Genomic DNA, 23,407 nt, shown 5'->3' with positions numbered 1-23,407 from the left:
ATGAGGGAATACATGCAGTATGCGGATACTTTTATTCTACTTTTGTGAATTACTTTAATATAATCTGATTTAAAATGTCTGGCTTTTGACGTAACCAGACATCTGACAGATTACAATTGGGACAGACTTTTAAAGTTACTACTTTAAAATTTTACATTACTGCAATTCATCAATATCCTGTTGTAAAATTTGTATTTGAATCTAGACATAAACCTCTATAAAATAATGTTTTTACTCCACTTCTTTCTATTGAGCAAATGTGTAGAGCTCACATTAAATCATTGATATTCATTTTGTATTAGTGTCCATAACACTACATTGTTTTACAGAGTCTCTAGAATTAATTTGGAAATATTTAGTCATGTAAAAGTTTGCACCTGGACAATTTTGTGTAACCATACACACTCTAAATTTAACATTTGTATATCACAATTAATGAAACCACCAGGATGAGTTGTCATAAGAACAAGTGAAATACAGATGCTATTTTACCTGTTAGATTTAACATTTTCATAGATAAATAAACATATCATATTTAAGATACTTGAAACACAAGTAATTGTCTTACCTGCCTTTTGAAATGGCAGAAAATTTCTTCAAGTAACTGTATGATCTACCTGGCCTTCTTAGTAGACATAATGTATATAATCTAGATACAAAAGGCACTAAATCTTGTCATCAAGCAAGCCCCATTGCTCTGTACATATGAATTATTTTAAAGCATAATCTGCGAAATAAACCTGCTGGTGCACCTCCTTCCTTGCCTTGTACTCCCTGCTAATAATCTGTAATTAATCTGCTCACAAAGTCTCTTATTTATAGGTAATGAGGTGAAATTCCCGGACAGTACAAGTGGTATTACAGAATTATTGTTTGGTTGTTTACTTGTTTTGACAGTACAGTAACTTGCACAATGCACTTTCATTATAAAAACAACACAGACTCAATAGACTGATGCAAGTCATTTGGATCTGTATTGAAAACCAAATGTGATACAATAACAAGTGTTATTTTATTGTTTTGGAAATCTGAAGTTTAACAGCAAAATATTATATGAAATGGTTTGACAGGTCCACTTGTGAAAAGTCAAATTACATAGCAGAAAAGCTTTACCATAAAATTGGTACATTAATTATTATAATTCAAAATGTATTTGGTTTATTATTATTGAAGAACAAAAAAAAAGGAAGATGAAAATACCTGGATCTAGAGTTTTCTACTTCAGGCGTGTAATACGTGCCTCACACTCCATATGAAAATCCTCTTAAATCAGCATGTACATGTTTAAACCTTTACAGCTCTTGGCTAATCTTACTGTTGAACCAAAGAAAGAGTGTAATTGTTTTCTGTTATTTGAATGCACATTCAGATCTACACTTGCAGAAAGGTTTTGGGACTGTCATGTAAGAGCACTTACTGGGGCCATAGGAATAAGGATTTGGTATAACTGGCTACAAGACAAGTTATTGTATTCTAAACACATAAGTGATGATTTTATGTAATCTGAAAAATATTTTGTTGAATTCAGCAGATTTTTTTTATATAGTTTTGAATGTATTTTCCATGCAACACGGTTATTTTAAGGCAAAAGTAAACATAAAATGCAAAAATTAGATTACCTGAAATTATTAATTAAAACTGGGGGAAAAAAATAAAAATCAACCTATTTTTTTTTATATAATTGGCAATAAAACAGTAAATATGAAAAGCGATATAAAGTTGTTGTTTTAAATCAATTGCGTAATATGTAAGTGATATTTAAATATTATCTTGCAATTGCATTGTAAAATCCCAATACTGTATATACACATAAAAAAGACTGAATCCCCTTTATTTCCTTTCATCATTTCTTTCTCCGAGAATTACTCCTCACATCTTCAAGTTCCTTCTGTATTAGATGTGTTTCTGCTGTTGACTCCGAAAGCTTAAAGGAAAAAAGTTCAATCACTTTGCAGTCTGTGCAGTGTAATTTATAATTGTATATAGATTTAGCCTACATATTTTTCAAACTGCTGTGGCTTTGAGCATTATATACATTCAACACTTACCATATCAAGAAGAACCTCGATCTTTAGCCGGAGGAGATTATTCTCCTCTTCTAACTGGAGATTCCTTTTTTTTAGTCGCTGCACCTCTTTTCCTGATACATTACCTCCTGACTCTGCGATTGAGAAAGACATTCATTACATTCCTTAAACAGGCTAACTATCATTCAATTTAATTTTTCTTGTTATAGCAGGAGGCCATACCTGAAATCCACTGGCCATCTTCAAATTTCAAGCTCTGGCCACCAATATTCATCACCGGAGATCCATATTCCAGACCTAATTCAATCTCCCGTGTTGACCGATCCAGCTGATAAAAACAATTAATGATGATTTGGCTTCTAAATACATATCATTTAAAATGCATCTTACTAACAGAGAATTGTACTTACTGTATGTAGATTGGAAAGGGATGCAGACTTCCGAGGTGGTGTTTTTTTGGGACTGAAAATGTTGCCAAACAAGGGCATTTTGGAGTAAATAGTCAGGCTTTCCAACCTGCATCAGGATAACGTATTTCAATACATCTAGTCTTTTTAGCAGTAAACGCTGTAGCCAACATGACAGACAGTGTCTACATCAGGCTAATTACAGTTGTCCAGTTAAGAAAGCCAAAGGCAATTATTCTTGATTTCAAATTGGCATGGTTATAATATGATAATAAAATAAGATAAAACAAGGTAAAATAATAATAATAAGGTAACTACCTTATCTTCGAGAGACTAGTAAGTAACAGGCAAGCAGCTAACTTAGTTATAAATACATATTCTTCAATATATCGATCGAGCAGAAGAGATTTTCTTTTTTAAATAAATGCATGTAACTTACAACGTAAAAAAAAAAAACTTACACTGCTGTTTTAGTTTCTCCTCACGACTGCTTCAACGATGCTCCTGAAAGCCAAAGAAATGTGTAAACAAACGGCTAATTCCGGGGAAGCCTAGCAACGCCGGAAGTTCAATTTTATAAGTTAAAAGCACCTTTACAACATTTAATCATGAGACATTTCTAAGCCTGTTTTAACTTTTTTTTTTTTTTTTTTTTAAGCGGTGAATTTTCGAGAGAAAATGCACAGATTGCACCACTGTTATGATTAATTATATTATGCTTTGTCTTTCTTGAGAAGCATTCCTAGTTAACCATAAGGCTAAAATCTAGCCATATTCATGTCAGGGCAGCCCTCTGACACTCTCTAAAATTGCAAATAATAATAATATTAATAAGAAGAAGAAGAATCCTGTGATATTCCTCGGATATCTAAAGTACATAGAAATGCACATTTAGAGGCATAAAGTGCCTGTGTGCCCACTTCTACTTTCATTAGGCTATGTTAAAATAATTTGTAATACTTACTGGCATGCTGAATGAGCTCCATTGTGTGAATAATATTATAATAGTTGTTTTAAATCACTAAACATGTTGGGAAAATAAATACTTGCACAATAACTAAATATTAGCTTTGATAGTCAGCTATGAAAATCACTGTGGATTTATTTCATTCTGTTGACGTGGTACAGTCTCGGCAACTGTTAATTATAGGCTAATTTTACAAATGTAGATAAAAAATATTTATTTGATGTATGCTTTCCTACAAACTAAACGGTAAACATGATATATAATGATGCTATAATATCTATATAAACAATCGACTGACATTTGAATTAAATCAACAGGCAGAAAATAAACCTTTTTTCTTAAAATAAACGCGAGTTTTTGGCCTTTGCTTTATGAAAGAGCTGCCAAGTATTTGTAAAGAAAATTACCTATGCCCCTAGTGGCTGAATGCTCCACTTTGAACAAAAAAGGCTCCATCTCTTTGCCTTTAGGACCTCACAGCCTGGACGGTTTAGTTAAACTTGGGGGAAACGACTCGAGTGTCACATGTTCTGTCCGTTGATTTGGGGCAAGCGATTGAATTAAAAGTATGATTTTGAAGGAATAAAACACCCAAACCTTTTGCCTGATAGTTAAAGGGATTTATTGCTTTAACAAACAGTTCCTGTTGGAAGAGAGTTTTTAGGTGAGTCGAATGTCCTCCTAATGAGGTTCGGTTTTAGCATGCTATATAGCTGACTTTTGCAATGTAGAATAATTTGTATATAGCATTTTAATAATCAACTCGCTCTGGTGTTTACTTTATCCTCTGGTGTTTTATGCCAGTTATTATTAAGGTAAAAAAAATCTTTAAACGCGTCCTCGCTGCAGCAGTTCGCGAAATGTAGCTTGCTAATTGGCTAACAGGAGAATTTAAAGATATTTTATACGATACTGTGTAGAAAAAGTCCGTAAGATTTTAATGATATAATATTAGACTCTAGGAAAATGTTTTGGATGTTTGTTGGAACTGTTTTGTGTCGGCATATAAAACCCACCATTGATATTAATTGGTGTAAACAAACCTGAAGTTGACAGCATTAGCGGGCTAGCCGAGCGCTAGCTAGCATTAAAGCTAATGCGAACACGAAGCCCGTGCAAGTTAACTTTCTCATTAGTGTGTTCCACTGACTACCTTTCGACGTTAAGTCGGTAAAATGTGTTATATATTCTAAATTATGTTGAATAGCATTTCAAGTTCGACTAAAGGATTGCTGGGATTTGTTTTTGATTTCTGAAGTCCGGAGAGAGTTGCATTGGTGGGTGTTTTTTCTAGGCGAGTCCGGGAATGTGCTCTGAGTAGCTTATCTCGAATTTTAGGCCTTAGAGATGATATATCTGTAATATCTACTTTTTGTGCACATTTATGTGTGTTAAATTACTCTATTGTGCTCAGTTATGTCTAGAAAAAATTAAATCATTAATATTTTCCTGATTAATTACCGCAACTACATTTTCTACAGCAGTATATCAGTTTTGATGTTAGCTAGAATATCAAAAACACATATAACGGAAATGTTTTTACGTAACCTTTTGTGCTGATATAAAACCACTTGCAGTAAGTGTATGTTTTGTCCCTACAAGGTGTATTTAAAAGAAAAAGAAAAATTACACCATACATTAAGGATTGTTTAAACGTAATGAAATTTTGCTTATTGGTTGTGATATGTTACAGCTATGGATCTAGAACGACAGAAGCGTAAAGAAGAAATTCAGAAAGCTTTGGGATTCATTCAGTAAGTGTGTAGACTTATGTGCTGCATATCCATAATGCAGTTATAATATTAACTGCTTCCCCGCTACTCTGAAAATTTGCTAAATGCATTTTTCTTTTTGGCAGGTCATCTTTGCCTTTCCCTGAACCTGAAGGTTATGAGGTATGATTTAATATCTCTGAAGAAAAAGCCTAGATAGTCCGTATTTATTGTATTTCGTGAGCTTAATTCAAATAGAAGCTCTCTTGCTTTCTTTTCTCAGGCATTCCTGACTCAGCTAGTATGTAATTTGCTGGATGAAGGTAACGCAGTGTATCGCGATGGAGAGTGGAGACAGGCATCAGTCCATTACAGCGAGGGTGTGAATGTGGCTCGCTATGCTCAGTCTGAAGCACTGGTCATTCCCCCTGAGCTGTTAGAGAGCCTTTATGTGAACCGGGCAGCTGCACATTATAGTCTGGTAAGTTCGATTTTTATTGGACAATTGGTTGACATGTAAATCTGTCAGCTGAGGATTTAATGGAATTTAGTATGTGAAAATTATGTAGTAATTCAATAGTGTTACAAAGACAATTTCTGCAAATCTGCTTTCTCTTGTATTTTATATTTAGGGGGAGTACGAGCGGGGTGTGATGGACTGTGATAGCGCACTGTGTGTGTCGGAAGGCAGTCGCAGGGCACTCTACAGGAAGGCGCTTTGTCTGAGGGAGCTAGGCAGACTCAGAGAAGCTTATGAGTGTGGCACCGGATGCCTACTGACTGCCCCTCACGTACGTTTTTATATGCAGAATAAATAGTAAATTAATCTGTAATTTGTTTTATTTACACCATTCAAAAGTTTAAAGTCAGAAAGTTTTTTTTTAATTAATGCTTTTATTGAGCAAAGATGCATTAAATTAATCGAGTCACAGTATATACATTTATTATTTTATAAAAGATTTTGTTTTCTAATAAATACTGTTTTATTCAACTTTATATAAAGAGAATCCTAAAAAAATGTATCTTGATTTCCACAAAAATGTAATGGCTGTTGGAAATTCAGCTTTACCATCACAGGAATAAATTGCATTTTAAAATGTATAAAAACAGAACAGTCTTTTATTAATTGTAGTAATAGTTTACAATATTACTGTATATTTGATCAGATAAATGCAGCCTTGCTGTGCATAAGAGACCTCTCAAAAACATTTAAAAAATCTTATTGACCCCAAACTTTTGAATGGTAGTGTATAATTTAATGCATATTACATTCATTTAGAGATTTGTACGACTTGTCTTGCCAGTTCATGTAATGCTTAACTAACAAGACATTGGTTGTTTGCTTGCTTTATTTTACACAGGACCGGCAAGTTAGTGAGCTTGCTCAGGATCTAGCTAACAAACTTGGTTTGAAAATCCGCAAAGCGTACGTCAGCCCTCAGGTTTGTTTTTTTTAGATCGTTAGGTTAAAATATTGATCATTTGCAGTTCATATAGTTGTACTCATTCCAACATGTCACACATTTTTATTGCAGCTCGATTCTACAACATCTGCGACCGACAGCAATGGAGAAACTAATTCTCCTACAGGGGAGGCAAGTTTTACTAAACCAGACCTTCCTATGTTGGTCATAAAGTTGTTCTATAAAATAAAAGATGTTTTGCAAATTGAGAATTGCATGGTTTGGATTACATTTAACAAACCTCTTTGTTTTTCTTTTCAGACCTCCTCAAATGGTCTTGAGTCTTTGACTGATATTGGATCAGGTATGTTATATAAATATACATACGCCAGTATTTAAAATGGAACTAAAATATAAGTACATTTATGGATATTCATTAAGCAAAAATGAATTGGGTGGTTCAGTGTTCTCATTTTTATCCCACAGATTTAACAAGTGCCCAGTGCATCCCTGCTCCTCTGGCTACACCAATACCAGTAAGTGATGACCCACAGATGCCCTCACTGAGCCCAGTTGTGCCCCAAGATATGCCAGAAAGCCCAAGCCAGGAGCCATCGGGGCGGGTGCCGTACTCTGTGCCTGTATCTGAACACATGGATGAATGTGGGATGAATGAGGACACCTCATGTCTGGACACCTTACTGGAAAGTATTCCCAAAGGAGCTGAGGTTAGCGTGGTGAGTGAAATAGAGAGCTGTAGGGAGGGACAGTGGGACATAGTTGCTCAATACTGGATTGATCAATGTAAAAGTACTGATTTTCTTATCTATCCATCAGAACCCAGTTCAAGGGGCAATTCCCACTAACCTACCAAACACTGCTGTGGGTTTGAGGCCTCCATACTCCCCAGGTCTCTCTGCGTCCTCCGCTCAGCTCACGACTCAATATTTCAACTCTGCTGTCAGTCCCCTCCCCCCACTGGAGTCCTCCTCACTTCTAGGTCAAAGCGAAGCCTCTTCCCAGATGATGGACTCCCTCGGCTCCTTTAGCTCTGGAGCCGGAGACGCTGCTGGGAAGGGGGTGTCTGAATCACTAATCACAGGAGGGCTTGATTCCCTTTCTGAGTACACACTTCCTGGTGAGTGTTGTAACTTGAAATGTGATCCACACTACCATTCAAACGTTTGGAGTTTTGGAAAGAAATTAGTACTTTTAGGGTGCTTTCACACTAGCACTTTTGGTGCGCACCAGGGTTCGATTGACGTCGAACGCTGATGATGTGAACGCTGTCTTCCGCACTCGGGTACGCACCAGCGAACTGCACCCGAGTCCACTTAAAAAGGGTGGTCTTGGGTACGGTTCAAGTGAACTTCAATACGGTTCGCTGCTGATATGAACGCAATCGTACCAAATCGCGGAAGTGAACTGCTATTAATGACGTATTATTTGATAAAAATGTGTTTGTGTGTGTGTGCTTAACTCACTTTCCTGATGAGCGTGACTGACGTGCTGCAAGCAGTGAGCTGTATGTCTCATTTCTCTTCGCCTAGTACATTCGTAAGACAGACGTAAGTGCCATTATGTACTGAAGCTTCGGAAACAAAACCAATGTTTCAAAAACAGAAATATATAAAAATGAAGAGAGCAACTATGCATTTTGCTACCTTCTCCAGCGCCGTCGTTACTAAGCAATGGTGTAAACAGCTGCTGGCTTGATGACGCAAACGAACTGTGGTTAGGACCAGGCAAGCGAACCAAGTGTGAAAGCACCCTTATTTAGCAAAATGCTAGTGTTAAATTGATGACATTTAAAATGCTACAAGAATGAATTCAGTTTCCACAAAAATATTAAGCACCACATATGTATTCAACATTGATAAGAATTAGAAAATACTAGAATGATTTCTCAAGGGACACTGAAGAATGGAGTAATATATACTAAACAAATCAGTGATTGCCAATATAGGAGGAAATTTCATTTAAAAAATATTCATAGAGAATTTTTTTACATTGTAATATTTTACAATATTATAGTTTTAGTGTATTTTGATCAAATAAATGCAGCCTAGGTGAGCATGAGAGACTACTTTGAAAAACAATAAAACCTTACTGACTTCATACCTGTATTTAAATAATATATATAAAATCTTGACATGATAGTTCAATAGTAGTAAATCAAGAATTTTTATCCCGTTCATTTTCCTTTCTTTATGAATCTTAGGTGGGCGAATCTGTCACAGCTTCATCCCCAGTTTGCGGAATCATAATGCCTCCAATGCAGTGAGTTTAAACTGTTCTGTACTTGTAAACTGCTCAGTTTTAGCTCATAGTCTTACTCAATATCTCCTTTTTGTATGCAACTTTAAATGTTTGAATAAAATGGTTTACTATCTATCACCTACTCAGAGAATTGTTCTTGCTTCCAGCAGAATGGACCAGTTGGTACCAACCTTTCTCTGCTGTCACGAAACCCTTTGGCTGCCACACATGAGTTCAGACAGGCCTGCAATGCTTGCTACAGTCGCATAGGTATTGTACCTCTTAACTGTGTGATATGAAAAATAAGGTGCATATCAGAATTATTCCTAAACATGTTGTACCTGTCTGAAAGAAGTGAATGTTTTTCTGTACAAGGGCCACGGGTCATGGACTATCATTATCAACCTGATGCAGCGCATCGCTGTAAGAGAGATGTGCTGCTCTGTCGCCTCAAATCCTCAGATGACCCCACCTGGAAGAGGGTGCGACCCCGTCCTGCTCGTAATAACTTCCTTGGGGCCTTTGTTCTCTGCAAAGGTATGGCTCAGTGTTTATTGAAGAAATGTGGAAATTATGTTCTGAATAGATGTTTGGATGTACATTATTCTATAATGGGAGTGGCCAGAGTTAAAGTCAAAGTTCATTATCGCAGATGAATCGCCTTCGATTATGAACGCGACATTGCGTAGCTTGTCAGTGATCTACGGCTCTGTGTATTAAATGCCGCTCCATTTGAAAGCACGTGATGGAGATTTAATGCAATTCACGGAACCGGCTTTACTGACGAGATGCGCATGATCATCGTGTTCGATATATCGCGTAGCCCTAATCTTGCATGGTTTCGGCCAATAATCATTTAAAAATGTTAAAAATTAAATGAATTATGATTCAGTAAAATATATATTCAATATATTAACATTTATTTCATACACAATAAATTACTTGCATACACATGATTGTGGCATGACAATCCCTTGCAGTCACGTGCCGCACACTTTTATTGCTTTTCACTGGATTTTGCTCGCTTTCCGTTCCATCAGTAACTCTCATTGACATGTTTTCTTGGTAGCTTTCTGAGCACTTTGTGTGCGATCTTTCCTCAGGCCTGTTACTTGCAGTCACATAAGCAAATGACAGCTCTCTCACAATAGCGCTGTGGTCTTGAGTCAAATGACCCACTGATGAAAGAGTTCATTGCTTGGCCACTACTACTAAAAATAAAATGATTTCATATTATAAAACTCTTATTGCCGTTTTCTGTAAGATAAATTACTGTTGTTTTAGTGATATAATTGTTTATATGGGAGAGCAGAAGACATTAAGGAATATAGAGAAAAACCAAATTATAAATTATGGGAAATTGAAAAACCAGAAAATGGACTCATGGAAAGAAAATATTTAAAAGAAATAAGGAAATATGGATTTATACGGTTTCCTAGGTTTGTTCGTCTCTAAAATATTTGATCAGCACATTGCATTCTGTTATATATCCAAATAGCCTGTATGTACGTGTGTTCAGTGTTTACTTTAAAGTGTAATAATTTTATAGTTAACTCGAGACACATTAGAAGCATTAACATAATCTTATGAATGCACTAAAAAATATCGAATCAAATCTAGAATTTAATTGAATTCATCGTGAACCGCATTAAATTAAATTTTTGTGAAATCAAAATCGTGAATTGTGGATCGAATCAGTTGCATTTAATTTATCATTTTATAATGATAAAATTTAATAATCAAGCTCATGGATCATTCTCTCTTTCCAGAGGTTCAAGAGCGTCAGGAGTGCCAGTATGGTGAAAACTGCACTTTTGCCTATTGCCAAGAGGAGATAGATGTTTGGACACAAGAGAGGAAGGGAGCTCTAAGTCGTGAGCTTCTGTTTGACCCTCTGGGCACCAACGAACGACGGGCCCTCAGTGTCACCCGTCTTCTTCAGCTCCATATGGGCATGTTTATGTTCCTCTGTGAGGTAACATGCACCTTCATATTTACTGCCTGTCTCACAGCTAGATGTTACATTCTTGCTTTGCTTTGATATGTTGTCTAAGTGATTATTCTGGCCTCTGGCTTCCGGTAGGAATGTTTTGACAGTAAGCCTCGTATCATTAGCAAGAGAAGCAAGGAGAATCTCGCTGTGTGTTCCAACCTCACTGCACGACATCCCTTTGATGATAACAAGTGAGTCATTTTTTTTTTTAATTAAATATCCCTTGTTGCATTGAGACTTGGATCACTAATATGATTTTGCAGGACTTAAACGGCCATTGCATCATATCCCCTCTAATGTGTTTGTGTCTCATGATGATGTCTAACAGGTGCCTGGTGCACGTGGTTCGCTCCGCAAACGTGCGCTACAGTAAAGTACGCCCTCTTCACCCACTCTGCCAGTTTGACGTGTGCCGCCATGAGGTGCGATATGGCTGCCAGCGAGAGGACAGTTGCTCCTTTGCACATTCAGTCATAGAACTCAAGTGCTGGGTGCTTCAGCAGGACACAGGTATATTAAACATGCTATAGTAATGTTTGTATGCATGCACACTTCAATCTGCTGTTTTGATTTATAATCCATAAGCTCATGTATGTTTAAGATTTTTGTGTTTTGAATGTGTTCAGTCCATTTAAGAAACCTTTTGATTCATTTGAAAAACAATTGATTTCATCTGGTTTTTTTTTAAAGATATTAATACCAGTATGCATTAAATTAGTTATATTAAATACTTTTCTAATATTTCAAATAAATGTTGTTTTAAACTTTCTATTTATCAAAAATCAGTTTTCACAAAAATATTAAGCTGTTTTCAACGTGCAAATATTATACATTTTTAAATATATACGTTATTTTAATCAGTAATATGTTACAATTAGGGATGCACGATATGAAAAATTTTAACCGATAATTAAGTCCTTCTCATGGCCGATACCGATAATTCATATTTTTATATTATTATTTTCATATAATCTGCAGTTTGTGCACCCAGGAGAATACAAAATCTAAGATTCACTGATTAAACTGATATTTTAGTAGCTCTGGCCTAACTATAGCAAACATCAGTCCTGACTCTTCAAATGTTTTTTATTTTTTGTGTAAGGCACCACAATACTTTGTAACAGAAATGGTTTAACAGAATTATGACAGAACTATGGTTTATCTGCAATTAACAACAAATTTATATTAAAATATTTCATGCATAAAGAAATGCATCTATTCAACGTTTTTAGTGCACGAGGATGAGAAATTTATATAGTCTTTAAGCAGTGTTGGGAGTAAGGTGTTACAAAAGTAATGCATTACAGTAACGTATTACTTTTTGCTGTAACGCAGTAGTGTAAGGCATTACTAATCAATTTTCAGTAATATTTTACTTGGTACATGTTCAGTAACGCTTGCATTACAACACACTTTTAGCCCCCAATTATTATTATTATTATTTTAAATTTAATTTAAAGTCAGGCTCCTACTTTTTTATGTCCCTAGGGCCGGGCTTCGGGCCAATATTAACGTCATAGTTCAGACACGGGCCGGACCTCGGGCCTGTTTTAGGCTTCTCCTTATCTTTATATTTTAGACATCCATCAATTATTGATGAAAAAAATTGCTGCGCTGGTGGAAACAACATGTGTCCGTGCTGTCGCGACTGTGAAGAGCGACTCGACGGTGTTTAGTGTCCCGCAGCAGCAGCAGCGAGCCGTCAGCACAGATGAAGAGTTCTGCCTTCAAATACACACAATAAAGCAAAAGCCCAGCAAAAGTAATTACCATGAATGTGTCCGGGGGAAATAGTAAGGATTCACCATCTCCTGGTTAGACGCACCTTTAGAGAGTAGTGAATCTTCACGGATAATGATTGTATTAAATGGTTTTTGTTTTCGTTTTTATTTGTTTCGTTAAGTAGCAATTTAAAGCTTTCTTTAGATATATTTAACATGTCTGTGAGGCATGTATTTCGGTTCATTTTTGTGAACGAACGACAGTCGCGCATCACAGATCAGATTTCATTTATCACCTGAGGAGAGAGTCGAGCTGACTGACAAGAGTGAGGTGAAAAAGACAAGACAATGGCAGAAGAGTTTCAAAACGAAATGTAAAAGTGCCTGTTTTAAAAATATTTTGAAAAGCCTGTTGACCTGCCATTTATCGAAGGTGATATTGGAAGGTCTATTTATTTATTTATTTTTTAAACATTCGTTTCTCATTTAGCCTGTTTGCTTCCACAGTGTTTGCTGATTTTTATTTGATTTAAACGGTGATATTTTTCCCATTATTTTACATCAAGGTGTATGCAGTCCGTGCCTCAAAACTTTCCATCTCACTAATAAATGTTCTATGTTTTATAATTATTTGTTCCTCAGTCTTTACTGATTTTCAGTTTTGTATAGGCCTACCATGCATATTTCAAATTTGTAAGTTATCTGTTATTTTATATTAGGCATATAGCATGGTGCATTTTTATTCGTTTTGTTAATAAAAGTTAGCTATATGTTCTTTGTTGTATTTTGTTGTTTGATGCCGAATTGCCGTTAATTTAAAAGTGAAAATAAAATACGCACGGTGCTTTTACAAGCTATTTAAGCAAAGGAAAGTGAGAAAACTCAAACGAACTAAAAACAAACAACTGCTTGATTGCCACTAATTTAAAAGTGAAAATAAAACGCGCACAGAGCTTACAAGCTATTTAAAACCGAAGGAAAACGAGGAAAAGGGAGAAGACTCAAACGACGTCCACCCCCCATCCACCGAGTTGATAGTGGTAAGGTGTTGACACACGTCGATTAACCAGTGGGAAAATTTCCTCACTGTCACAACCCTACTTGATGCCTTTTTTCCTCCCTTCGGAATCCTTGCTGAACATGCGTTGGAAATAGCAATGGCATTGTCCTCCTCTGCCACCGAGAAAAACTTCCAAACCGCTGAAGACATGTTCGCAAATGATGACGTAATGAGCACAACACATGCTGAGAGTCACTGCAGTTTAAAGCTGCAATCACTTGCACTCGGAAAGAAGATGAATCTCAGATAAATCAGACTGATTGATTGATTCACCAGCAAGCATACTTTATCGGATCTAGTTATCGGATTTAATTTATTTATCGGAGCAATAAAAATGACGTCATTTTCTCTCATATCGGTCGATAATTTATCGGTCCGATAAATATCGTGCATCCCTAGTTACAATGTTACTATTTTACTGTATTTTTTAGCAAATAAATGCAGGTTTTATGAACAGAAGAGACCGGTTTCATATTAAGATATTAAATGATATTAAAATAGGAAGGAAATTACTGTGTTTAACAGAGGACAATTGAAAGCAACTGATGGTTTTTGTTTGTGCTTATGTGTTGGGTCAGGTATTACCCATGAGGAGATGGTGCAAGAGTCTAAAAGACACTGGCACAGATTGGAACAGAATGCACAGAGACAGAAGGTGAGGCTGAACAACAATACTGTGCTGTCTCACAAATGCTCATCTTTGCTGGAATCTTGTCTTTTTATTTGATTGCTCCTGCAGCAGATTTGATTTTATGTAAAATTTGTTTTAAATCTAGTAAGTCTTTCTTTTTTTACTCACCATCTTCAGCCCATGCTCGGGCCCCACCAGCCCAGCGGGAGCAGCAGTAACAGCAGTGTTGTGGTCTCTGGAGGAGTTGTCAGTGGAGGAGGAGACGGCATCGGGGGTGGAAGCACTGGAGGAGGTGGAGGAGGATTTGTAGGATGTGGTCGAGGGCGCGGCTTGAATCTGAAGATGAAGTTTGTGTGTGGACAGTGTTGGAGGGAGGGCCAGGTCAATGAGCCAGACAAGTCCCTGAAGTACTGCACTGCCAAAGCCAGGCACAGGTTAGCTTCCCTTACTCAAGCAGGCATCATCTTTCCACCAGGATGTACATTATGTGCTCATTAAAAATTAACGTAGCTTTAATGTTTACTGGAACAGTTGTAATATGACTGCTTTTATTGGACACAGTAGGCAGCAGCTTTGCCTGAGGTCAATAACAATGGTATTTGATGTAATTATGGTATAATGCTTCTTTCTGCTTTGTCTATTCTTCTTTTCAGTTGGACAAAAGAGCGCAGGGTGTTGCTAGTGAAATCATTTGAGAAGAAAAAGTGGGTGGTAGTGCGACCGCTGCCTTTTTCCCGTACCTACCCCCAACAATATGATGTAAGTCAGTCCTTTGTTGATTAAATTATTGTGACAGCAAACAGAAACGGTTCTTCAGACAAGCAGGTTTTAGTGTTGACACTGAGCTGCGGTGCTGTTTTCATGATCTGTTGAACATCATACATTTTATGGTAATGGAAGTTAATTATGCAGAAAAAATTATTTTCTAAAGTTTCCATCAATAGCAAGTCCGTATCATTCTTTTCAGACAAATGACAGGTTGAATACACATTTCTAGTAAATATCTTAATACTATTGTAATTATTAGGGTTTGGTATTGGTATAGATTTCACAAATTGATTCGTATTCACAAGTTATTGATTTGATTTTTAAATTTCAGATACATGACAGTTTTTCTTAAGATAAGTCGCTACCAACTAATGTTAACTATGTTATGTTAACTATTCAGGGAACCTTCTCTTTACTATTTTATTAAATGTTAAAATGAATAACAGCACCAAAACATTTCTTCAAGATATGTTCTTGTAGATATAATAATCAATTCTTGGATAAAAACTAAACAAACATTTAAATTAAACATAAGGCAGTTTTTTATTAACTCTAATAATATAATCATGTTTCTACTCCAATTTGTATTGAAATATATAAACATTTAAACAGCTGTCATACATGTCTTACTGTCAACAGTTTTCACGAGATTTCTTCAAACTTACAGTAAACAATTAAGACATAACTAACAGGCAAAGGTATGTTATTTACATTTAGTCATTTGGCAGATGCTTTTATCCAAAGCGACTTAACAATTGGGGAATACAAAACAGAGGAAATGCTCGTAACATCAAATCTCAGTCATTGTTCAAATAAGTACAAGCTAGTAAGGGGAGAGAAAGATGGAGGGAAAGTTTTTTTTTTGTTTTTTTTGGGAATTTAGGATGAAGTCAAGTACTGCCGAAAGAGATGCGTTTTCAGTTGTTGCTTGAAGAGTGACAGGGATCCGGCGTTCCGGATAGGGGTGGGAAGATTATTCCACCAGCCAGGAATGGTAAACGAGAATGTTCTGGAGAGTGATTTTGAGCCTCTCTGTGATGGTACCAGAAGGCGTCACTCACTAGCAGATCTCAGACATCTGGAGGGGATGTAGGTTCGTAATAGTGAGTGGAAGTAGGAGGGTGCTGAGCCTGTGGTAGTTCTGAATGCAAGCATCCGTGTCTTGAACTTGATGCGAGCTGCCACTGGTAGCCAGTGCAAGGAGATGAAGAGAGGTGTAACATGCGCTCTTTTGGGCTCGTTGAAGATCAGTCATGCCGCTGCATTCTGAATCATTTGTAGAGGTTTGATGGCAGACCAGCCAGAAGAGCATTGCAGTAGTCCAGTCTAGAAATGACAACGGCCTGGACAAGAAGTTGTGCAGCATGCTCTGTCAGAAAGGGCCTGATCTTTCTGATGTTGTGTAGTGCAAACCTGCAGGATCGAGCAGTCTTTGCAATGTGCTCTTTGAAGATCAGCTGGTCATCAAAGATTACACCAAGATTTCTGACCGAAGTTGATGGGGTAATCATTGAGCCTAACTGAATCGTGAAGTCATGCTGTAGAGTCGGAGTGGCAGGGAAGACAAGAAGTTCCGCCTTTGCCAGGTTGAGCTGTAGGTGATGTTCTTTCATCCATGCCGAGATGTCCGCCAGGCAGCCTGAGATCCGTGCAGCTACCGTTGGGTCATCTGGTTGAAAAGAGAGAGAGAGCTGTGTGTCATCGGCGTAGCAGTGATAGGAGAAGCCATGTGCATGTATGATGGGACCCAGCGATGTAGTGTATGTGGAGAAGAGGAGGGGTTCAAGAACCGATCCCTGAGGAACTCCAGTGACCAGCTGATGTGGTTTGGATACCTCCCCTCCCCAGGCCACCCTGAAGGATCTACCGGTGAGATAGGATTCAAACCAGCGAAGTGGAATCCCAGTGATGCCCAGTGATGAGAGGGTAGACAGGAGAATCTGATGATTGACAGTGTCAAAAGCAGCAGAAAGATCCAGCAGAATGAGGACTGATGATTTGGAATAGAAGTGTTTAATGTAGGTTTTCTTGATCAGTACATCTCCTGAGCCTGCTTGAATGCTGTGGGGAAGATGCCTGTGAGGAGAGATGTGTTGATAATGTGTGTGAGTGCCGGTAAGAGTGTGGGAGAGATTGTTTGGAGAAGGTGTGAGGGGATTGGGTCGAGAGGACATGTTGTAGGATGGCTGGAGAGGAGAAGTTCGGATACTTCTGCCTCGGTGAGGGGACAGAAGGAGAAGACGGGAGTTAGAGCAGTTGATGTGGTTGATTGGAGGTCCTGTGGAGTTGAGAACTGGTTACTGATTGTTCTAGTTTTGTCTGTGAAAAAAGAGGCAAAGTCGTCAGCGGTTATCAAAGTGGTGGGAGGTGGAGGAGGGGGACAGAGGAGAGAATTAAATGTTCTGAAGAGATTACGCATGTCTGGAGCGCTGTTGATCTTGTTGTGGAAATGTGAGGATTTGGCAGTGTGGACTTCAGTAGAGAAAGATGAAAGCAAAGACTGATACCTACTCAGGTTCGACGGATCGTTTGATTTGCGCCATTTTCTCTCTGCCACTCTGAGTTTGGTCCGATTCTCACGAAGAACATTGGATAACCAGGGGTTAGAAGGGGCAGCCCGTGCTGGCCTGGAGGAGAGAGGACAGATGTCGTCTAGACAAGAGGTTAAGGTAGAGCATAAAGTGTCAGTGGCTGCATTCACATCCAGAGAAGAGAAATGGGTAGGCGAGGGAAGAGAGGAGGATACTACAGAGGAAAGAAGGGAGGGGGATTGCAATTCAGGTTGCATCTGAAAGTAACCGGTAAGGGAGATGGTGGCACCTGGGTAGCAAAATGTAAAGTAAATGTAATGAAGAAATGGTCAGAGATATGTAGTGGTTGTACCAGAATGTTATCTGTAGAACAATTGCGTGTGTAAATTAAGTCGAGTTGGTTACCTGATTTGTGCGTGCTAGTAGTGGTGAGGCGTTTGAGATCAAATAAAGCTAGGAGTGACTGGAAGTCTGTAGCATAAGGCCTGTCTAGGTGAATGTTGAAATCGCCTAAGAGTGGAGTGCCATCCTCCATGAAAGAGGACAGCAGTCCGTCCAGCTCATCTAGGAAGGTTGGTAGAATTTGGCCCGGGGGACGATAGATTACCACAATCTGGAGTCTTATAGGAGCTGTTACAGTAACGGCATGAGATTCAAATGAGTTGAGATTGCCTAGGGGAGAGTGGGTAGAGTATTTCCAATTGTTAGAAATGAGCAAACCAGTGCCCCCACCCCGGCCAACTTGCCTAGGGGTGTGAGAGAAAGAGAAATTGTGAGAGAGAGCAGCTGGGGTTGCCGTGTCTTCTGGACGAATCCAGGTCTCAGTCAAGCCCAGGATGCTGAGTGTGGAATGTAAGGAAAATGCAGAAATGAAGTCGGCTTTGTTGACAGCTGACTTGCAATTCCAAAGACCTACAGAGAAAGAAAGAGGTGCAGTGGAAAATGTAGAACCTTCTGCGTGTGTTTTTAGAGCGAGGTTGAGAGAGAACCGGAATGGTTTGGAAACACATGATAGACGTGGATGGATCGATGATAGGAAAGTGTGAGGGAAGATAAACGATACTTAAGTGTGTGCTCGGTGTCGTCGCGCGGGAAAAAGTCGTCTGTCTTTACACTCGTTGGTCTTCACACGAGGAGGCTGAGCACCATGGCTGAACACTTCCGCTGACGCTTCCACGTAAATAAATACAGTCTAGGAAACTAGAGTGAAAACAGCTGTGGCCGGCTTCTGATCAGCCCAGCCAATAAGGTAGGACTGCTAATAGCTCAAGACGAAACTAACACTTTGCACAGGGTTGTTCTCAGCTGAGGCGCAAATTATTCTAATTACCAGTAAGTGCAATCAAACAGAAAAACCCCAACGAAAATAACAGAGTAGAAATAGGTAGGAAACGAACTATTCCTTCCTAGTTGCAAGTAAATAATTTAAACAACAGAACTGCGACCAAGTTATTCAAAACACTTACGCGAGCTGCCGTCCGTCTCTTCTGGTGACTAATCGGCTTTCCCGATAATAGAGTACATTTATTCAGCTAAATGATCCCTCTAGAGGTTTTTTTTTTTTTTTTTTTTTCAGCTAACTCACGAGTTACTAGCGAATACATGACACATTAAAAAAAAAAAAAAAGTAGTTTTTTTTTTTTTTTTTTTAATCAAACATATCTTCTGATATTCAACTAGTAGTAAAGCAGAACAGGTAATTTCTTCACTCGCTTTCCAAGTTGCCACTTGAACGGAGTGATCCATCACAATAAAGTGTCAGAATTTCATGATAAAATTGACAATTGACAAAGCTGAAACTTAAAACGAAAGAACACAAAACCTTTTGAGATTATTGTATGACGGGCAGCCTACAAGTAATGTTTAATGTCTACGTTTTTATTCACGCTTGAATAGGAAACAGCAAAGACTAAAAGATTTATTCTTACAATCTCAGTTTGTTTTATCGGCTACATCTGTTTTGTTAAATCAGGACATTTTCATTTCCAGCCCTCTTAATTTACATTTACTTATGTATAATCTTGGGTGTATCATGAACCACCAAAAGGCCACATTGTTAAGTGTTCTGGAAATGGAAACATTTTAGCCCCCCCACACAATGCTTTTTGTTCATTTTTAGCTGAATTTTAATGAAGCACTGATCGTAAACAGATCTTTTCAAGGGCTTTGTACCAGAAAGAGTTGCCAGCAAACATATCTCATCTATGATGTTTAATTCAGTACAGAATTTTAAACGGATGATTGTTTCCCATTTAATGTGTTTCACATAACTTGGAAATTGAGTATTGTTACATAACTACGCATTATTGGCTCATACGTTTTTGCTATTTTTTTTTTTTGACTATCCATTTGTGTTTGCAGATGTGTGTTCATGTCATGAAACAGAAGAAGTGCCACTATATTGGGAACTGTTCTTTTGCACACAGTTTGGAGGAGCGGGATGTGTGGACCTATATGAAAAACAACAGCTGTGAGAATCCATTTCTTTAACTGAATCATTTATATCTTTTTTTTTTTTTCATTTGTCTGTGTGATTCAGTGATTGTTTTCTTAATCCAATAATGTGTTTTAATACAAGCTGTGTATCTCTCTGTGCTCTCTAAGTGAGAGACATGCAGCAGATGTACGAGATGTGGCTTTCACTGACCAATCAGAACCGACGTGCAGATGGCAACTTAATGACTCCACCCCCAGAGGAAAAACAGATCGCCATGCCAACTGACTATTCTGAGTCAATGGTGGGTGGTTGCGGAAGAAAGTAGTTTGTTTGTGTGATAAAGTGGAAAGCGCTTAGTTTGTTGAACTGCGTCATCAGATTTTTATCTGTGCTCTTTTTGACAGGTTGGGCGACGGCTGTCTGGTGGTGGAGGGGATCTGTGACCTGTGCCTGAAAGTGTGTGGTTACAGGCGGTCTGGATGAGTCTTCCTGTTCAGATGTCAGCTTCTAAGGCCCTTTTCCACTCTTTCAGTGCCGCTCTGGGAAGTACCAGGCTCTGATGCCCTTCAGGGCAGAGCGCCTGACTATATAACTAACACAGCGATTGTTGCCACATACACACCCCCCACTTGCTTTTTCACCCATTATCACATTCGCCCACTCACTGACATGACACAGGCTCATAGGGTGTCATGTGAGTGCATACTGGTACTTTTACTGCTAACTCAAGTAAGGGCAGTTTGTTTTTACGTTCCCTAAACACATTTCTGAGGAGTTGAAGATCTATTCCCACAGTGCTTTTTAACCTCAAGCAAAACAGACTGGTTCTCCCCGTATTAAATCAAAGCACCTGTCATGAAGACCACTCATGTTTCAGTCAAATATGTGGTGTCAAATATCAGATTGAAGTTATGAAGTGGTGCTTAACTCTGTGTTCCTGCCATATTGGTAGAAGAGTTTGAATGTACAGCCATAAGTGGTCATTTACAAGAAATTTGAGATTTGTCCGGATGTCGAATGTATTTGATAAACCAAGCTAATTAATAATGGACTAACTAAGTAAAAATCACCCCAACTTGCATAATGGCAGTCACAGATCTTGCACTGACACTGATTTCCTCATTCTTTCCATTTGCACTGAGTGACAGTTTGGCAGTGCTTGATAAAGAAGATAGAGTGCACACAAGGGCTGTTTGCAGTCTTGAGTGACCTGAATATTTGGATTGAAAATACACTTTGTATTATTATTTTTTTCTTTGATCGAGTGATTGGAGGTTGGAAGATGCTTCTGTGTTTGTTCGTCCAAGCTATTAGATTGGGATTTGAAGTGCATAATCTGTAACGCCCATAAACATGCTACTAGGAGACTTGTTCGCCACAGTTCAACGCGGGCCAGTTGCTCATTAGTTATCCATATGTACCATCTATTGATTTCACATTAAGAGCATGAACGGAGACGCATTACAAGAATATAGGCAGAAGAGCTGTACTTGCCCTGCCTATGTGTAGTTATATTCATAATATACTGTCAAGACATGCAGTGCTACCCTTAGTACGCCGTGTCCTTTCAGTGGACAGGATATATATATAAATATACACATGCACACACACATATATCTACTATATTGGCATACTACTAATGATTATTGATAACTTAGCAGTTAAGCTTAAGTATAACCTTACCTTGTATTGATTACATAGAACTAATTGTTATTGAGCTATGCTATATGACATGTATTGCTGATTAGATGGTTAGTGATTTTTTTTAATTTTTTTTTTTATGAGTCATTCCAGAAGTGTCCGATTTGTGAGGTCTGCATGAGAATTTGCTGCCCCAAATATTATGTTATAGAATGGTAATTGAAGCACCCTGAGATGGTTTTTTATAGAAAATAGAATCAAGTTTGTACTTTGCATTGAATTTCTGGGTTTAGATGACATGTGAAGGAGCAGATTTGGCTTGGTAACAGATTCCATCTTGTGTGGAAATTGAGAGGGACATTCTGGAGTGACCTAGTACGCTTTACCGAGGGATCATATTACTACTGCTATTATTAGGATGATGACAGTGATGATAATGATTGCCATTATGACTTCTATCTTCCTATATGCTATTGATATATGTATATGTTAATTGCTATGTATAACACTTTAATTATATGTATCCATGTATGAATATAATACTTGACAGTGAATTATGTCTATGTATGCTTAGTGAGCTGTCCAGAATAGAGGAATTGAGATCCTAGGGTAGCTATCTATCTGTTTTCTTTCAGCCTAAACACAATGAAAAGCAAGTGACACCATTAACATTTAGAGTGTTATGCTTTTGTGATTGTTAGTTTTCTGAAACCTAGGATCTCTTTTAAGAGGGTTTATAGAGTGGTTGTAGTGAAGAGACGTCATGCCTTAGCAACTTTCCTCTGCACGACGATCTTGATTGTTTTGATTCGATCCTCACAGCGCTATATTGGGACGGCACACAAAGCATACATGGATATTTATGTTTGTCTGCATAGCGCCTTATACAATACATTTATACACGATTATAAATACCTTAACAAATAATCCTACTCTTTCGGTATAATGATATATATACACCGTTAGACAACTTGTTTAAAGAAATAGGGGAGGGAAGTGTATCGTTAATGTTCTCTGGTTGGCAATGGAGACTGGTTTTGTGCACAGTTCTCATCTGAAATATTATGAGGAATGTGATCATGCTGAGGTAGTGTGCATAACCATTGAGAGAGAGAGAGAGAGAGAACAACCTGAGAGCCAAGAAGCTCAGTTAGCAGTCTCTGTTGTTCAAACGTGGGATGGAGTTTGGAATCATTCATATTCATATCTTAGGGTTAGTACTGCTGGCCGTTGACTAAAGGTTGCAGTTTTGGTCATTTACTCACCATCCTCATTCTTCATTTGAGGTTATTTTATCACAGAACTGGAATGTTCTGGGCTCTCTAGACATCGAAACCTATGAAGATTTCCCATTTTTAAATGACCTTTTTGCACACTTTCTAGATGAAGTGTAAAGCAGAAATATGTTCATAGTAATTCATGTTCTGCCTAAAAAGACAAGAATGTGGGATTTGGCAAATGTTGGAATATATTGGTCGAGGTGTTTCTGTTCAGATGGGTTTACTTTTCATCTGCTTTGATAACCAGGAAAAATCAGGGTTTTGAGAAAATGAAAAGGGACAAACAACAATGCCTCTTTTTTTGTACTGTATTTTTACTTTTGTTTTGTTTCTCCTTTTTCTCCCTGGTTGGAAGTGAAATATTGATCACAGTGGACCAAATCTCATGAGTGTTTAACAATAAATAGACTGTTTTAGAAAATGTGTGTGATGTTACTGATGTTCATTTAATTACTTTCAAAAAGTTCTTTTTTTTTTTATAAATCCGTTTAAAAGTTAGTTTGAAATTGTTTCATCTCATATTGATCACTTTTGTACTTCATATATTGTTGTCCAATCAAATGCTCTCTA

General features: G+C 37.8%; 2 protein-coding genes across 3 annotated transcripts; one reads left to right on the top strand and one right to left on the bottom strand.

Annotated features, from left to right (window-relative positions):
* Window positions 1–236: 236 nt before the first annotated feature.
* LOC306852455 (protein chibby homolog 1-like) lies at window positions 237–2,993 on the bottom strand. Its single transcript, XM_079389308.1, has 5 exons — window positions 2,896–2,993; window positions 2,438–2,543; window positions 2,250–2,355; window positions 2,049–2,161; window positions 237–1,924 (listed from the first exon to the last, which is right to left on the bottom strand). The coding sequence occupies exons 2-5, from the start codon at window positions 2,513–2,515 to the stop codon at window positions 1,844–1,846; spliced, it is 378 nt and encodes a 125-aa protein (XP_079245434.1). The 5' UTR covers window positions 2,516–2,543; window positions 2,896–2,993; the 3' UTR covers window positions 237–1,843.
* Window positions 2,994–3,893: 900 nt separating this feature from the next.
* LOC306852454 (zinc finger CCCH domain-containing protein 7B-like) lies at window positions 3,894–23,258 on the top strand. Of its 2 annotated transcripts, none has more exons than XM_079389307.1 (22): window positions 3,894–4,065; window positions 5,095–5,155; window positions 5,260–5,296; window positions 5,397–5,594; window positions 5,746–5,904; window positions 6,475–6,555; window positions 6,649–6,708; window positions 6,838–6,880; window positions 7,003–7,253; window positions 7,354–7,654; window positions 8,738–8,796; window positions 8,946–9,045; window positions 9,151–9,312; window positions 10,545–10,750; window positions 10,859–10,959; window positions 11,097–11,278; window positions 14,128–14,204; window positions 14,358–14,614; window positions 14,834–14,939; window positions 19,841–19,949; window positions 20,084–20,217; window positions 20,321–23,258. In XM_079389307.1, the coding sequence occupies exons 2-22, from the start codon at window positions 5,097–5,099 to the stop codon at window positions 20,357–20,359; spliced, it is 2,721 nt and encodes a 906-aa protein (XP_079245433.1). In that variant the 5' UTR covers window positions 3,894–4,065; window positions 5,095–5,096; the 3' UTR covers window positions 20,360–23,258. The 2 variants fall into 2 exon arrangements, with proteins under 2 accessions (XP_079245433.1, XP_079245432.1); XM_079389306.1 differs by having other exon boundaries at window positions 8,943–9,045.
* The last annotated feature ends 149 nt before the right edge of the window (window positions 23,259–23,407 follow it).

Source organism: Barbus barbus (assembly GCF_936440315.1).
Source record: "Barbus barbus genome assembly, chromosome: 32".
Lineage (NCBI taxonomy): Eukaryota > Metazoa > Chordata > Actinopteri > Cypriniformes > Cyprinidae > Barbus > Barbus barbus.
Note: the sequence above shows the minus strand (reverse complement) of the source record. Positions and strands in the feature narration are given on the sequence as shown.